Below are 18,500 nucleotides of genomic sequence, written 5' to 3' on the forward strand. Positions count from 1 at the left end.
TGTCAAGAATTACTAAAGATTTATTAACGATTTTAGTTACTACGTATGCAATGTTATTTTTTTTTTGGTATAGATATGCAATGTTATTTTAATTACTACGTATGCAACTAAATTATAATGTATGAATCTAATTAACAACTATATTACAGTATTTAATAAAAAAAACATATCTCACTATAAAAAAATTAATCATCATTACATTTAATATATTATGTTGTGCACCGCTAATTTAATGTTTTTATTTTTTTTTCTTTAGAGAGAAACAAATTTAACTTTATTATTATTATTATTATTATTATTATTATTATTATTATTATTATAAAAACTTTCTATACAAATATTTATTTTATTTAAATAAACTTCGGTCCCCCATCAAAATGACCACATCTCTAATATCACTGTTTGAGAGTTTCGAATACCAAAAACAACAACGGGCTAAAGACATGCATGGACCACCAATAATACATCTGAACATATTCTACTCAAATCCTCGTACCAAATAGTTGTTGACATTTTTTTTCTTGAATAAAAACTCCATTTTAATTATCTAGAGTATATCCTTTAAATTTTGTTGTCATCTAACGTGGAACAAACAATGCCACCCATTTCTGAATTCTGGCAAAGCTCATAAAAAAGAAAAGGAAAACAATCACGACAAAATGATCATGTTTTCATTATCTAGAGTATATCCTTTAAATTTTGTTGATACTATGATTTATTTTTATTTTTTTTAAGAAACCAAATCATTGCATGTCATTTAAAATAAATCGCTTCATACAAGTGAAATATAATAGAAAATTTGATGACTAATACAATTATTCTCATTAATTTAGCTCAGTCGATAGAAATTTCATCTTAAAGTTGAATAAGTAAAATGTCCGGAGTTCGAACCACAACTCCTGCATAATATATGTGATGTCCCTACCAACTAAGTTAAGCTCACGGAGATTAGAAATATTGTATTTTATATATAGTTGTTAAGGCATGTAGATTATTAAAATTTGGTATTATATACATTTTCCTTTTTCGGTAAATTATTGTTAGTGTTACTTAATTATTCCATCCGTTCATTTTTAAGTGGTACTTTAAAAGAATTTTTTTTATTGATCCTATTGATAGTTTAAAGTTATAATTTGTCAATTATACCCTTATTCTCTTAATATCTTTTACTTCACATTTGCCATAAAATTAATTCCTTCTTTTTCAATGACTATATTATTTTTTTTCCAAAATGAGAGTATAATAGAAAATAAACTCCAATGCCACAATCAATTGGTTGAAGAACTTTATACTGAATATATAAGTATTTTTGTCTTGAAATTTAGTTCAACCAAAAATATCTAAATCGTGAGTTGAATATTTTCTATATTTATTTGAGTTTAAACTTAGAATCTTCTATTTTGTTTGTGAACTTTGGCGGTCCATATATGTGTGTGTGGGAAGTTTAAATCGTGCGAGTTTTAAATTTAGAGTTGTGTGAATTGAAATTTGAAACAATACGGAGGTGTATCTCCAGGGTGTCATAGTAATTTTTACGTGTGTTTATTTATTTTTACTATAAATGGAGGGATAATAAATGGAGGGAATATAAACTCTTTTATAAATGGGAGAGAACGCACTTAAATTAACGATCACACATGCATTTCGTTGTTGCCTTCATCCAGCTAGGATGAAATTTATGCTTGGGCTAAGTGGTGTATTATTTTTTGGTACCCAAAAAACGACTTTTTTAATGTGTGTTTCGCTCTTCAGTCAATATAATTTTTTTGGTACATCGAAAAAAATAATGTATTTAAAGTCCATTTGGACTTGACTTACTTTTTAGCTTATAAAAATAGCTTATGCAAATAAATAAACTTTATGTTAATTCATAAATTTTTACTAATAAAAATTGTATCTTTATAAGCTGTTTTTATCATAAATTACATCATATATAAAAACTTATTTATTTGCATAAGATGTTTCGTATAAATTAAAAAATCTAAACGGGGCCTCAGTATGCAAATAAATACTTTTTAATGTATAAAAAAAAAATCAATTTTGCTTGTAATAGAGAGTATATATTTTGAAGAAGAAATACGAATTATGAATTTGAATAAACTTTTAGGGGCCAAAATATATTTTTGAATTATTCTCACAGGCCATATTGTCCCCAAAAGTCATTGACATGATGACATGTTTCAAACATCACTAACCTAATTACATTGATCAGAATACAAAAGTCAATTAACTTTTTAAAAAATATTCATTAAGAAAAGCAAATCTTTACTCTCATTATAAAAATAGCTTTCTTAAAGATATCAGTGAACAAATGAGCTCGTGTGAACATTAGATATTGGGAAGGCTTTGATTCCACTTTTATGGGTCACGCACTCACGCCATCTACACTTTTTGGATTTGATTGTGCATTTTTTTGACTGAAATGTTTGTAGATATTGGTTATTGGATATTAATTGTATGGTTAAATATTTTTTTAATGACGATATTAGTACGAAGTTTCCACCGTTTCCACCGTTATTAATAATAATTAATCTTCGTCGGGGAACATGTGAGGCACATACGATGAATTCTCTCCTCCCATCCGAATTTTTTCCTTATGCATGAGCCAAAAAATATTTATAGCAGAGGATATTTGAAAGGGGTGTTTTTGATAATTGTTTTCTTTCTTTATCTAAATAAGTGTTATTCACATGATCTGAGTTGGTTTTTTTGTGTGTGATTTTGTTACCTGTGTGTGGTGCCGTTGTTTTGTCCATCATCTTGTTTGACATATTTTGATTTTTTGTTTTGGCCAGTGTTTGTTTTCTTCAGAATGACATATCAACTTCGACTAATTGCAAGTTCAACCAATGATATACATATTTGAAGACTTATTATTATATCTCGAGAAAGGATGTATGATGGCTATCATTAAGTTTAGTTATCTCGAGACTTATTATTATACCTAATAATTTCAATATTGAATGAGGCCTAAAGCAAATTTTGTGAAGCATGATTTGAAACGTTTTTGCGTTTTGGGAAGCCTGTGTTTGTCTTCATAGACCCTATTAAAGGTTCGTTTCACTTTGTTGTTTTTTTTTATTGCAGAGACTAACAACATATTTAAGCTTTAAGAAAATTCCTAAATGCTAATTTGAAGACTCTTCATCTTCATGTCGGAAAAAAAGATGTTTTTTTTTTATCATATTTAGACACTAGTTAATACATTTTCCTTTTAAGAAAGATTTGTGATGAAATGATAGTGCCATTGTCAAAGACATGGAAGACTTTTATGTCTCAAAGAACATTAACATCTCTTCAAAAACACTAATGTTAGAAATAATATAAAATTATTGATTTGATTCTATCCTAATAGCTTAGACTTTTGGAATAATCGGTTATTTGACATCGTATATTCTAAGATATCTTTTTACTAATAGAGCAATCTTTTAGGCTTAAAATTAAACCGTTTTCTTCCTTTGTCAAAATAAAATAATTAAACGGTTTACCGGTGTGCATGACATCAAATTGTGATCACAACACAATGTGCATTATCTAGAATTGTATGTATATATTGAGGCCTTTATGTACCTTGCAAACTCACTTGATGCTAGAACTGATTTCGAACCAAATTTGACGGTCAAATAAGCCGGATACTGATGGTGAAAAAAAAAACACATTTTATATGTAGAACTAAAGTTTAAACTAAAGTTTAAACTTGAAACATTCCTATTATAACAGCTAAATTATCTAACCCCAAAAAACAAAATTGAACACTCATCTTAGTGATTATTCGAAAATATTTCTTACGTTTGTTCTTTTTCACTATGATCACTTACATGCTTTAAATCACTCTGTATCCTTTTTATATCTTGAAGAAGTTGAATTGTATGTATTCAAATTAAATTGAATGACAACATAAAAGTTAGAGAAATGTATTCCAATTGACAAATAATCGACAATGGCTATACGAACAATACCATGTTCAATCAGATAGTGACATGATTACCTGAGATATCTCGCAAGTGGATAACTGTTTCAAAACTATAACGAGAGTCCTTTGCACGTCACCAATAATATAAATGTAGATTTAATTACCGACATTGGACCTACCTATAGTTGGATGCATTAGTATATGATTTGATATACCTTACTTAATGTATGCATCAATTTAATCGTATAAGTTTCTTTTGTTTACAATGTTGACAATGAAGATCGAATCTAAGAGTTCATGCATACTATTCAAATTCTTTATCATTAGACCAAATCTAATGACTTGGGAGAACGTATAAGTTAGTGACCTCATTTTGATTAATTTTAGATTTTAAACGTATGTGGTTAGCTATGATTTGTCCACGTTGTATGGTTGAGTACCACTTCTGCTAAAAATTTCAATAAATTCATTTTGATGATACATCAATCAATCAATTATCAATACATACAAAAGAAATATGCTCATTTAAGGAAAAAAGTGTAGGTATATTATTCATCATTTATATTCCCTTTATCCAAATTATAAAGAAAAAATCACATTTATTAATTAAAAAAATAATAATAATATAAAATATGATTGTTTGTCTTTTTTTTTAACTAAGTTTTATAGGAAGATCTAAAAATAGTTTTTTATTTTTTATTACTGATTAAGAAAAATTAAGAGAGAAAATAATTTACAATTAATTTCATGAAAATAAATCAAAGTAAATAAATATAAAAGTAATAAAAGTTGGTCTTTTTATTTAAGTTGCGGGACAAAGAAAATAATTGGTTTTATTTCTTATAAATTGGGACGGAGAGAATATATCAATTAATTAATTAATGGTTAAATAACATCTATCCATCATAATATTTATTTTTACAATTTCAACTTGGTAATGTGAAAAATTCGTCCTTTTAGTCTCTTATTGAATATATGTAGCTTATGAGTTATGGCTGAAATCCGCTAACATTTAATGAGAGAGTATATTATTTAATTAATTAAGGGTTAATTTGTCACCTATAATTTTACAATGGCAGAACACTATTTAACTCGCATAAGCCAACATGTTCAATGTTCAGTGAGCGATTAAAATGACAAAATCTTCTAATATAAGTAAACCAATCACAAAATGTTTTTTTTTTTTTTACAACCCATATAGATCTCTATTATGAATTCAAAAACCATTAATGAAAGGTTTCAATTTTCAATTTGATACTATATATACTTGCAAGTTACAACCACAAAAAGTATGTGCAATTAATAAAACTCATGTATCACATTGAATTTCAAGATTCAAAGGATATCATCGATTGATACATAATCAACCGCGTAAGTACGTTTACGCGGATCACACTTGTTATATCCTCACAAACTTTCATTCAAGTACGATTCTCTTCAATTCAATCTTAGTTTGTGACTATAGAAAAAATGTGCATCACTCCCATGTGGTATACACGTCCAAAAAGTGTCACATTTTCCCAACAAAATTGGAAGTGTTTCATCATTTTTCATGTTTACTAAAGAGAGTAACAAAGACTTTATGTGCTTAGAAGCAAGCTACCAAATTTAGTAACATTGTTGGAATGTGGAATAAAGTGTGTAAGGGTTGTGTGGGGACCTAACCCTAATTAATCTTGTGGTTTTTGGTCACATAATTAAGAACACTACTAGTCTCTACCCTTTAAATTCCTTTTGAGAGTAGAGTTCAAATGCCGACTCAAACTTTCAGTCTTATCTCCTTTTTTTCCTAATTCTATTATTAGACAAAAAGTATAGGTAAATAAGGAAAATGGTTACCTTTCTCAATTATGTTGAAAGGTCATAATATTTTGAATCCTAAATATGATTTGGGAAAGCTATATATATGTACTTAATTTGTGCATAAAATCAAACTATTTTTCTTATTTAGTATGTATATAATTTGCATTATTTCTTTATAACATCATTAACATATTTGTTAATATGGTATTCGACATTTAAACCATTCTAGGCTTAATGTAAACCGTACTCAAATAGTAAAGGCCGGTAGCGAGATAAGAGATTACAGTACATGTGTACGATTGTCCTTCTAATATGAAAAAAATAGGAATATTATATCCCCTATGTCTATGAATATAGCTTTTTTAAAATTAAGTTTTTCTATATACATTTGAATCATATTCACATTAGACGTCCAAAATTAACTGAATAATTCGATGTTTCTTATGAATAATAATATGTAATGAATGTCCATTATTGTGTAGGTTTTCTTGTCTCTAAATGTGTCCTATAAGTATGACCCCTTTGTTACAATATAAAGCATACTTGTGAATAGAATAATACAAAGTCTATTCATTTATCTTCTTCTTCTTCTTCTTCTTCTTTCATATTATTGTTTATGCTTAGAAATAGTTGATAACAATGTTAAATTTATTTTATTTTTCCAATTTTACAACGTTTCTTCCTTCAAACCACCAAATCTGGAATTATCACTCATTTTCATTATATTTTACTTTTGTTGAAATGGTAATATTGTTAGCTCCATGTAATTAAATCAAATAACACATTAAAGTTATGTAATTATGTTACCGTCCAAATGTTTGGGACACATTCCTCATAAGTTAGAAATGATACCTACATGCAGGTGTATTTAATTTTTCACGTTCCAAATTTATAAGTTACCGTACTATTTTTTTTAAACATATATATATATATATATATATATATATATATATATATATATATATATATATATATCTTAGAATTGAGTATTGGGTCTAACTCAACCTTACAAAACCGGCTTATAAGGTGAGGATTGCCTTTAATATATAAACACTTAGTCAGACCATCTCTCAACCGATGTGGGACTCTTAACACACCCCCTCACGCTCAGCACTATTGGGCTTGGTGCGTGGATATAAACGGTGGGTGGCCCGATAGCGGAAACCTGATAACAGGTGACCCAGCGGATCGTGGAGATGCTCTGATACCATCTTAGAAATGAGTATTGGACCTAACTCAACCTTACAAAACCGGCTTATAAGGTGAGGATTGTCTTTAATATATAAACACTTAGTCAGGCTATCTCTCAACCGATGTGAGACTCTTAACAATATATATATATATATATATATATATATATATATATATATATATATATATATATATATATATATATATGTTAATGAATAAGACACGTCTAGTATTTTACTTGGACCATTCCTTCTTTATATGTTTTCATGTTGGAATATACTAGTATTTTCAATTTGGTACTTTTGAACGAATTGAATTGGATGAGTAGCTTCATAGGTAACTTCTCCTATTGAATTGTTGTTTAAGTTTACTTTAATTTTATAAAAAAAAATACAAAATTCAGTAGTGTCAAGGAAAAAGAGTGAAAAAAAAAATACTTTAAACCAATATAAGAGAAGATGCAAACACCGTTAAGGGGAAGAAAAAAACTATGACTCCTTTTGGGAGTTTAGGAGGATATAGAATGGAGAAGGGTTTGAAAGGCAAAAAAATAAAATGAAATCAATGATGGTCCTCCCAATTTAAATGGCTTTTTATTTTCTTATAATGCAAAACATTTCAAATATGAGGGAACTTAAATATTATAGAGGCATATGATTTTGATGGCTTTAAAAAAATTCTTCAAATCATAAACATATTTTATTCTCATTATCTACAAAAATATTATTTTAAATAATATATAAATTTTCCTTTTTTCAGGGTCTCCTCATCTCCTCCTTTCCAAACTATTCTACGAATAGATAATCAAACTCTCATCTGAAATTAAATAGTATATGTATCTTTTTTATAATTGAAAATATGGATGAGTCTAAAATGGGATTTCTACCATTTTTTACTAAAAATAAAGTTTATGATAATAAAGTTTATTACTTCATACGTCCTAAAACTTTGACCCTTTTAAAGTGTTCAGTGGATTAAGAAATCATAAAGATTAAGTTTAGTCATATTTACTTTTACTTTATTAAAAAAGAAAAAAATGCATTTAATGATTGCTTTAGTTTTTGCAAGGGTAAAATAATAAAGTATCATTAATTGTGATTTGGTTTTTAAAAGAACCAAATTAGTTTTGAGACAAAACAAAAAAGCTAAAAGGACCAAAAATTTGGGACGGAAAGAATAAATATTAGTAGAGTATAGTTTTTAGACGAGTCATGTTAAAGAGTTTCTTGTAGATACATATAGTTGAATTCTTCTGTATATATTTATTTAAATATGTATTGGTATATTTGTTAAGATAGACAATTGTATGATAAGTTCATAGTGTTTATTAAATATTTTTTATATTAAACATTACTTTTTTTGACGGAAAAATGCTTATCTCATTTCATTAATAATAATGTTGTAAATACACGATGGTATAGTAATAAAATTATGGAAACTAGCTAAGGATGTAGCCGCCCCGGCAAGCCTATGAGCAGCTTCATTTGATTGTCTCCTAATGAACTTAACATCTGAGTTCACAAGATTAGAAGCTAGAATATTTCTACAATCTTTTAAAATAGCACCAAGATCAGAGAGGTAGGTTCTTTTACTGTAAAGACTGTCGACTATCTTTTTGCAATCCATTTCAAAGTCGGTGTCATAAAACTGCATTTCTTCTACCCACTTGAGAGCATGCAGCAAGCCTATAGCTTCACCAATCTCCACGTCGACTATAGGTTCTATCCACTCTGTTCTCGCAGCCACAAACCTACCATGATCATCTCTTAAACACATGCTAAGTCCCACCTTGTTTCGATCTAGCGAAAATGAAGCATCTACATTACACTTGTATCTGCCATGTCTTGGCTTGGTCCAGACCGTTTGTTGAGGACTCGGCTGAGTTATATAGGCTGATTGACGGATCTGTTGTGCATTTCGCCAGGACGTGATTAAATGTTTAGCTCGTTCAACCACAGTTTGGTCAGAATCAGTGACATTTTCCCACACTTTGTTATTCCTGCGCTTCCATATGCTCCACACTAATAAACAAAACAATTCTTGCTGGTCTTTATTCAACCGGTGCAAAATTGAGAACAAATTTTCTGCAATATTGTTATTAGCAACCAGACCTGTACCGATATGAGCCCACAAACCTGCTTGCTGCCAGCACTAAACGCTTCTTGTACATGAAAACAACACATGCATACTATCTTCGTCTCCATCGTTACATAAAACACAATGCATTGGACATTGTACTCCACGGCTATTAAGCTTCTTGCGTGTTGGTAAAACATCCCGACCAATGCGCCAAATAAGGTTCTTCACTTTTGGAGGAATTTTGGCACGCCAGATGTTATTCCATTGACCTGCAACACCGTGTCTGTCTTGATAACCTGCATCATTAACACATTGTTTGTAAGCACTGCAGACAGAATAAACACCGTCTTGTTCCAACTTCCATACTAGCTTGTCATCATGAACAGAAGCATAAAGAGGAGTCTGCATGATCCGTCTCAGAGTAATGTTGTCAAAAATGCCACGGATCTTGTCAAAATCCCATGTTTTTGAGTTGATCAACATGAGGTCCTTTACTTTTGTAATATCACCAAACAGTTGCATGTCAGAAGGTGTAGTAAGTGGCATGCCTTCCTTGAGCCAATGTTGCTCCCATATATTTATATGCTCGCCGGTACCAATAGTCCACCGGCACCCCCCTTTGACTAGTGACTTCGAACTCCATATACTCCTCCAGACATAGCTTGGGTTATGCCCGATGCTTGACTCGAAAAAATCACAATTTGGAAAATATTTAGCTTTGAGTAATTTTGTGACTAAGTTGCTTGGTCTTGTAATAAAATTCCAAGCTTGTTTGCCTAGCATGGCCATATTGAATGCTTGAAGATTTTTGAAGCCCATGCCACCATAATCTTTGCTCACCGAGAGTCGTTCCCAAGAGAGCCAGTGTAAACCGCGACCGTTGTTACCACTATGACCCCACCAAAAGGAATTAAGCATCTTTTCTATGTCATCCAGTAAGGTTTTAGGGAGTAGAAAAATGCTCATCACATACGTTGCAATGGATTGCAAGATAGATTTAATCATGACTTCTCTACCTGCTTGAGAGAGATGTCTGCTACTCCAAGAGTTGATTTTCTTCCAAATTTTGTCCTTTATAAATTTAAAAGTTGACTTTTTACTTCTACCAATCATGGATGGAAGGCCAAGATACTTTCCTGTGCCTAGGACTTGAGTCACTCCAAGCTGATGAGCAATTTCTTCACGCAAATCAGCGTGTACATTTCTACTACAATAGAACTCAGACTTTTGGAGATTGATAGCTTGACCGGATGCCGCTTCATAAACTGATAGGATATTCTTTAACACAATAGCCTCATTAACCGTTGCTTTAAAGAATAGGAAGCAATCATCTGCGAAAAGGAGATGAGAGATAATAGGTGCTCGCCTGCATACCTTGATACCATGTAAATCTCCTCTGTTCTCAGCTTGGCGAATTAGAGCAGAAAGCCCTTCTGCACATATTATAAAGAGATATGGCGATAAAGGGTCGCCTTGACGTAAGCCTCTACCAGGAACAACAGGTCCCACCGGGATACCGTTGACAATGATTGAGTAGTCCACTGTTTCAACACATAACATAATCCACCCAATCCACTGTTGAGAGAAACCCATCTTTGTCATGATATCTTTTAAGTATTCCCAATCAATACGGTCATATGCCTTGCTAATATCCAGCTTAAGTGCTACCTCACCCTTCTTACCTTTTGTTTTAGACTTCATATAGTGGATGATTTCAATGGCAGCCAATGCATTATCAAGAATTGATCTTCCTGGGACAAAAGCTGATTGATTTTCAGAGATACACTTTTCAAGAATTGGTTTCAGCCTGTTTGCAAGAACCTTCGCAACAATTTTATAAAGAACATTGCACAAAGAAATTGGCCTCCAATCCTTCATGGATGCTTGCGAATCACCTTTTGGAATAAGTGTGATATTTGTTGAGTTAAGGCTTGGGGGAAAAGCGCCACACTCTAACCACGAGCATCCAGCCTCAAATATTTCATGGCCACAAAGATTCCAAAATTTTTGGTAAAAACCAGGATTGAACCCGTCTGGTCCCTGACATTTATCTGCTTCCATTGAAAAAACAGCATCTTTAAATTCAGCAATAGAGAAAGGTGCAGTGAGGTCATTATTATCTTCCGCGGAAATATTTGAAGTAACCGCGTTGATAACAGGCATGCGCTCTCCATTTTGCTGCTGAAAAAGATTCATGAAATAGTCTTTTGCTATACCTTTAATGTCTTCAGCAGAATTGCAGACATTACCGTGAGCATCCTCTAACCGTAATATTCGGTTTTTGTTCTTTTGGGTTGTAGCAGTAGCATGAAAGTAACGCGTATTGAGATCTCCTTTGCGATACCAAAACGTTTTAGCTCTTTGTCTCCAAAACATGTCATCCTTGACTAGCAGAAAATCAAGTTGCTGGCGCAATTCGTTATAATAATGCAGATTTGTAGCATCTACATGAGCTCTTACCACTTCTAACTTACGCCTGTACCTTTCTATCTCCTTCCGCGTTTGTTGACAATTTGCTGCACTCCATTTAGTTAAACTTGTAGCACAACTATTCAACTTTTGCGTTAACAGAGTTCCTTCAGCTGAATTCCACGTTTGATGCATAAATTGTGTGAAATTCGGTTCTAGCAGCCAAGAATTCTCAAACTTGAATTTTTTTGGGGGTCTATTGTCAGTATCTCTTTGAACCCAACTTAGATGTAGGGGATAGTGATCAGAGGCTGTTGTTGTGAGACATTCCAAAACAGCGTGTGTAAACAAGTTGCACCACTCAATATTCGCCATTGCTCTGTCAAGTTTTTCTTCAACCGCTCTTTCAGTACCAAGGCTTTTTAAACCAAGTGAAGGGGTAACCAACCAGCTCTATATCAATAAGCCCAGCATCCACGACGGCGTCACGAAAACCATTGATGAGCCAATCTGGTCTATTAGTACGTCCTCTCTTTTCATCGGACGAGAGGATGTCGTTAAAATCACCAATGATGCACCATGGAAGTTGGGAAGTGCTAGCTAAATGGCGCAGAAAATTCCATGAATCTCTTCTTCGACCTCCTTCAGGAAAGCCATAGAAACCAGTTAACCTCCACATTCCCCTCAAGTCATCAATCACCTCAATGTCGACATGGTTCAGAGAATAGTTCATAATTTGGCACTTCAAAGAATTATTCCACATTACAGCTATCCCACCACCTCTTCCTTCTCTATCAACAGTAAAATAAGATGCAAAACCCAACATATATTTCAACTCTTCAATTTTATTAGCATTTGACATGGTTTCATACAATATTATTATAGCCGGTTTATATATCCGGACTAGGTACTTAAGGTTTGGAACTGCACTCGGGCTCCCTAAACCCCGACAGTTCCAACTTATACAACTCATTTTTTGAGGCAGGCCTGCTTAGCAGGTCCTGCCTTTACAATGTTTGCAGAAAATAAAGGATTGTCATGAACAGTGGTCAGGTCATCTCCTTCTTTCGCTGTTATGGATCCTTCTGCTTCTTGCATATTTGTATCACCAATACCTTCAAACATGTCCTCTAAACCCCCTTCCAGCCGCAGTCTTTTCTTTGGTATACCTCCCATTCCTTCAATCTTTGATATCTGACTAGGATTGCCTTCAGTTTGAGTGCCCGGGTTGGTGACTTCAGCAGGCAAAATAGATAGCTGGTTGTTGGTGTTACCCTGAAGCTGCCTGTTTCGTGTATGAATTGGCATGTAGCTGACTGGACCTGTTGGCTCAAGCAAAACTGGAGCTTTGAAAAAGAAAGATTTTCCATTGTCTCTGATTTCCTGCACTGCTCTGACATTTTCAACTATTATCATGCTATTGTTTTGCTTCCTTGGCACGCTATTATTGTTTGAACCTGCTGCAGCTTGTTTGTCCTGTTCATTGAAGATAATCGGGGCCCATTGTGTCTCTGAGGTACGAGCAGAAATCTCAGCATCTGTCTTTGCCATGAGAAAAGACATCTTCTTGGTCTTCGGGTCACACAACACTTTAACACGGCCAAATAAAGAGTGCTTCCAGTTGTTGTTAATTGAATCATTTTAAACATTACTTATCAACTTATTAAAATTGTTCACCTATACATGTTGAAATATATTCAGTACATTATGTAAAAAAAGAATAAAAATGGAATATAGTAGTATTTAGTTTGGAGTATTAGAAAAACAAATTCCGTGTGATCCATAACATGGATCTATAGTACACCATACTCTAAACTAGTTTTGTTAAAGGAATAATTAATTCCTAACATCTCATGATATGAATAACCCAAATTAGCTAATTAATTTCAGTGTTCCATAAATGAAAAAATATTTTGATTTTGATTTTCTTGATTACTCTATTTCGTTTGCACCTATATTTGCACACGAACGAGATGCCAATTGAGATATCATAAGACACACGCAAGCATGCACTACATGCTCTTTGACCAACACAATGAAAAACCCATTATTATTTATTTCATTAAATATTTAATTTAATTTTTTGTTTTGAGGGTTGGTCTTGGTCATTTTTTATGACACGTTTGAAGTAGACTTTTCCACCATACAATTTGCCACATTAATTAATCACTCACATAATCGCACACACACTCCCCTCTTATAAATTCCCACAAATTCTCTCCCAAATTCCCAACATCTCTTTGCAACACATAATAATACAATCACAACTTAGAGTGACCTTATACCTCTCCCAAAAACACAACTACACAAACAAAATATAAACAAGAATAAACTAAACATGTCTTTGGAAAATAAGAATCACCAGCTTTTATCAAAGATTGCTACCAATGATAAACATGGTGAAAATTCTCCTTATTTTGATGGGTGGAAAGCTTATGAATCAAACCCATTTCACCCTACAAAAAATCCTCAAGGTGTTATCCAAATGGGTCTTGCTGAGAATCAGGTATATTATGAGTGTAATTTTTTTTTCACAAAAGATTATTAGCATTATTTTGACAAATGTCTTGATTGGAGGGCATAGTTACTTTTGAAATATTGTTATATATTTTGTAAATTGTACAATATTTTGTGACACAATGAGATGTAGGTAGTAATTAATTTGGCTAATATATGATTTTTTTTTAAAATTTTCCAGCTTTGCTTTGATCTAATTGAAGAGTGGATAAGGAACAATCCAAAGGCATCAATTTGCACTCCAGAAGGTGTGAATGAATTCAGAAATATTGCAAATTTTCAAGACTATCATGGATTGCCAGAATTCAGAAATGTAAGCAATATTAAAAAGAACTCAAATATATTATAGTTTCACTATAATAAATAAATGTATCATCATATCATAATGTTGTAAAGTATAACATATGTTTCATATTTTAATATTGTGTAGGCTGTGGCAAATTTCATGTCAAAAGTGAGAGGTGGTAGGGTAAGATTTGATCCTGACCGTATAATTATGAGTGGTGGAGCAACAGGAGCAAATGAATTAATCATGTTCTGTTTGGCTGATCCTGGTGATGCTTTTTTGGTTCCTAGCCCTTATTATCCAGCGTATGTAACCTTTCTTTTCATTTATATATATGTTTTTATTCAATGTATCTTCACTATTTCTCACACACCTTCAAAGTGGACAAAATTTAAATCTAGCATAGTGTAATAAATATTTTGTTTTAATTTAAAAGGAACCCAATTGGCTTCATTTAAATGCTACCCATTCAAAAAATGTTAAGTGTACTATATAGCTTTAAAAACAAAAGAGACAAAAAAATTGACATGCTCTTCATTCATTCATGACTTTTAAGGTTTTAAACTGAAATAATTTGCATACATCATTTGGTTCAGTAAGTTAATTAGGTGAAGTAATTTTAACAAAGAATTTAAAAAAAATCCTAAATTATTAGTTGTCAAAAGAATACTTAAGACATAATTAGTTTTTTATTTTTTTTCTTTCATCACCAGTTTAATCTGGTTCGAATGTCTGACAATCACAGTTTTTTGATTACATAGTAAGACATAAGATTATGTACCAAAAAAAAAAAAAAGAAGTAATACATAAGGTTTACTAGTTACATTTAATTATTCTTGCACTAGAATTGCTTACCAATATCTGTTTTTCTAAAGTTCAAAAGACATTGTCAAAAACAAAAAAAACTTCAAAAGAAAAAATTACCCTTTATTCATAATTTTTAACACAAAATGAAAACCGATTACCCCGATTTGAAGATTTTTTATTAAAATATTGAAAAAAAAATTTGGTACATTGAAAAATTATTTTTATTTGCGGAAAAAATGAACTTGCTAATTAATTTGCCAGCAGGCTGCTACAGCCTCATTAGTGTGTTGCCAATATTTAATTCAAAAAATAATAAGTTTAAGTTGACCTTTGAAACCATGGCCACATCATTGTAAAGTCATCTTTTATTCAACTTATAGAATTATAAGAACATAACGCAGCCAAATATAACACAACTTGGAAATTTTGCACGCATGGTCAGAGATCTGATTTACAAGGAAAATCCAACTTTTCTTAATTAAAGAAATTTCATCGCATGTACTATTGAATAATATATTCTTAAATCACATAATTAAGATTCTCACTCTTTCTTTAGATCAAAGTTCACATTTACAATCAACTATTTCTCTAAAAATTATCATACTTTAAGTTTGTTTAAGTAACAAGTATGTTGAAAAATCTATAGTCAACTTTATATTTTTGTCTTTTGACCATAAGGACCATAAAGGATTTGGATTTGTACAATATTATATTATGACTTGATTAAGAAGTGGCAAATTTTACGAATACCACTTAACTTATCTTTTGGGCCTAATTCACTAATTTGTCGAAATTGATAATAAGTCAATGATTGTCTAAACCTTATGTAAACTCTCTTTTTTTAACATGACAAAATGAGATTTATATTAAAATAGTCCTCTCAGCACAATGTGTACCGAAGTAACTTTATATAAACTTTATTCAGATCTTATTTTTATTCAGCGTGCTATATCAAAAAAAAATTCTTCATGTGTTTAACATAAGATAAAATGTAACATTTTAAATTTGACTAATAAACATGTTTTGCATGTGTTATTACAGATTTGTTCGTGATTTGTGTTGGAGAACCGGTGTGCAACTAATTCCTGTCCAATGTCATAGCTCAAACAATTTTAAGATAACAAGAGAAGCACTTGAAGAAGCTTATATGAAAGCACAAGAAGGAAACATCAATGTGAAAGGGTTAATCATAACAAATCCATCAAACCCTCTAGGAACAACAATAGAGAAAGAAACATTAAAGAGCATAGTTAGTTTCATCAATGAAAACAACATTCATTTAGTGTGTGATGAAATCTATTCTGGCACAGTTTTCGACACTCCGAAATACGTAAGTGTCGCGGAAGTTATACAAGAAATGGAAGAATGCAAAAAAGACCTCATTCATATTATCTATAGTTTATCAAAAGACATGGGACTTCCAGGTTTTAGAGTCGGTTTAGTTTATTCGTACAACAATGAAGTTGTGAATTGCGGTCGAAAAATGTCGAGTTTTGGATTAGTCTCATCGCAGACACAACATTTTCTAGCCGCAATGCTTTCCGACAATAAATTTGTGGACAAGTTTTTGGCTGAGAGTTCGAGAAGGCTAAGGGAAAGACGCGAATTTTTCACAAAGGGACTTGAAAAAGTCAACATTACTTGCTTACCAAGTAATGCTGGGCTTTTCTTTTGGATGAATTTGAGGAGTTTATTGAAAGAGAAAACATTTGAAGGTGAAATGAAACTGTGGCGTTTGATTATCAATGAAGTGAAACTTAATGTTTCTCCGGGTTCGGCTTTTGATTGCTCTGAGCCTGGTTGGTACAGAGTTTGTTTTGCTAACATGGATCATGAAACTGTTGAAATTGCATTGATGAGAATCAGAGCATTTGTTAATGGTAGAGACAAAGGGAAAAATATGGAAATCAAACGTTGGAAGAGTAACCTAAGACTTAGCTTTTCTTCAAGAAGGTTTGATGAGAAGGTTATGTCTCCTCACATGATGTCTCCTCATTCACCAATGCCTCATTCACCACTTGTTCGAGCTACTTAATTTGTATCTGATTTTTAATTACAATATAAGAAATCACATATATCTAGTGTCTTACTTTAAGTGTTGATTAATTGACTATATCAATATAATGCCTGATGTATAGCTAGATGAATTGGGTTCCCAATTCATCTAGTAATGATTTTTTCTTTCTTTCTTTACTATGATTTTGGATTGTATGTTGTTGTCCTATATATATGGACAGCTAACTCTGTTGTATTTAGTTAACTGAAATTATTTCAGCAATATATATACATTATGATTTCAAGACTAATTGTTTCCATTGGTAAATAAATAAGTCTCATTGACATTTGTGGGGCCCAAAAGCCTTCAAGAATAATCAAGAAAACATTGTTACTACATGAAAACATCAAATTCATGGTGGCCAAAAGCCTTGAAGAACAATTAAAAGGGGCCAACAAGTTTATAATTTATCAGCGGCCAATTGACGGTCAAAATCGGTCAAGAAAATGCTCGTCAGTAAGTTTATTGGCCGCTGAAACTGCCAACAATTTTTTCATTTCCTGGCAGCAGCTAATTAAACTCAGCCAACAAATTATGGCAAAATTCATCCCACACTTCTTGGATGCATAAACTTAACCACCAACAAATAAAAAATAGTATATCTTTAATTCTTTATTGTTTATTTTTTTTTTTTGTCAAGTAGCTTAGTGGCTAGACTCTCACACATATAAATGTGGAATCTGGGGTTCGAACCCCGACCACTCCAATAATATTTCTGGTAGCTACCATTTGAACTACACTTATGAGTCTAGTGAAGCATGCCATGTATTACATATGCAAAGTCCATTTGAAAGGACTCCGACTCTGTATAAGTGCTTCATTTTTTAACTTTCTTTGAAACATTAACATGTATTTTATTTGAATCTTGCTAACTAGTACTCCCAATGTACTAGTTAAAGAACTAAAGAGTGAAACAATAATAAAAAAAAAAAGTCTTGTTAACATGTGTATATAGGGCACATGATAAAGTATCTTAATATATAAATTTAATATTTAATGATACAAGACATTTAATGTTTGAAAAGTTAAAATGCACAAATTCTAAGACATAATTTCTATTTTTACTACCTTAACATGTGTCATATATGCACATGTTAACATTCTCCATAAAAAAAAAAATATGTATCGCAAAACTAAAATTTAGACTTTTAAAGTGTTTGACCGTACAACTTTCAAGAAAAACTTTCTAAATTTATACTCTTAACTAATATCCCGGTGCTAGTTAACATTTGCCACTATACTTTCCTTAAGGCAAATGCTAACGAGTATCCTTGTGACACTTTTTAAGATCTTAAATATTAAGTTTTTTATAAAATTTTTATGGGAAAGCGTTAAGTCAACGTATTGGAAATTGTAGTGTTTAATTTTTTGAATATTTTTTTTTTAAATACTTAAAGAGTACCCCGGAGGCACTTGTTATCAAGACACTTTTCTTAATA

At 31.7% G+C, this 18,500-nt stretch overlaps 1 protein-coding gene across 1 annotated transcript; it reads left to right on the forward strand.

Annotated features, from left to right (window-relative positions):
* Nucleotides 1-13,538: 13,538 nt before the first annotated feature.
* Nucleotides 13,539-17,311, forward strand: LOC123889793 (1-aminocyclopropane-1-carboxylate synthase 2-like). The gene is made up of 4 exons (XM_045939290.1): nt 13,539-13,901; nt 14,094-14,225; nt 14,343-14,503; nt 16,047-17,311. Exons 1-4 carry the CDS (start codon nt 13,734-13,736, stop codon nt 17,038-17,040), a joined length of 1,455 nt encoding a protein of 484 aa, XP_045795246.1. The 5' UTR covers nt 13,539-13,733; the 3' UTR covers nt 17,041-17,311.
* Nucleotides 17,312-18,500: the final 1,189 nt, after the last annotated feature.

Source organism: Trifolium pratense, linkage group LG6 (genome assembly GCF_020283565.1).
Source record: "Trifolium pratense cultivar HEN17-A07 linkage group LG6, ARS_RC_1.1, whole genome shotgun sequence".
In the NCBI taxonomy this organism is placed as follows: domain Eukaryota; kingdom Viridiplantae; phylum Streptophyta; class Magnoliopsida; order Fabales; family Fabaceae; genus Trifolium; species Trifolium pratense.

Coding starts and splice junctions, on each gene's coding strand:
- LOC123889793 (XM_045939290.1), top strand. CDS start 13,734: ATGTCTTTGGAAAATAAGAATCACCAGCTTTTATCAAAGATTGCTACC. Junction 13,902..14,093: donor TGGGTCTTGCTGAGAATCAG/GTATATTATGAG, acceptor AAAATTTTCCAG/CTTTGCTTTGATCTAATTGA. Junction 14,226..14,342: donor GATTGCCAGAATTCAGAAAT/GTAAGCAATATT, acceptor AATATTGTGTAG/GCTGTGGCAAATTTCATGTC.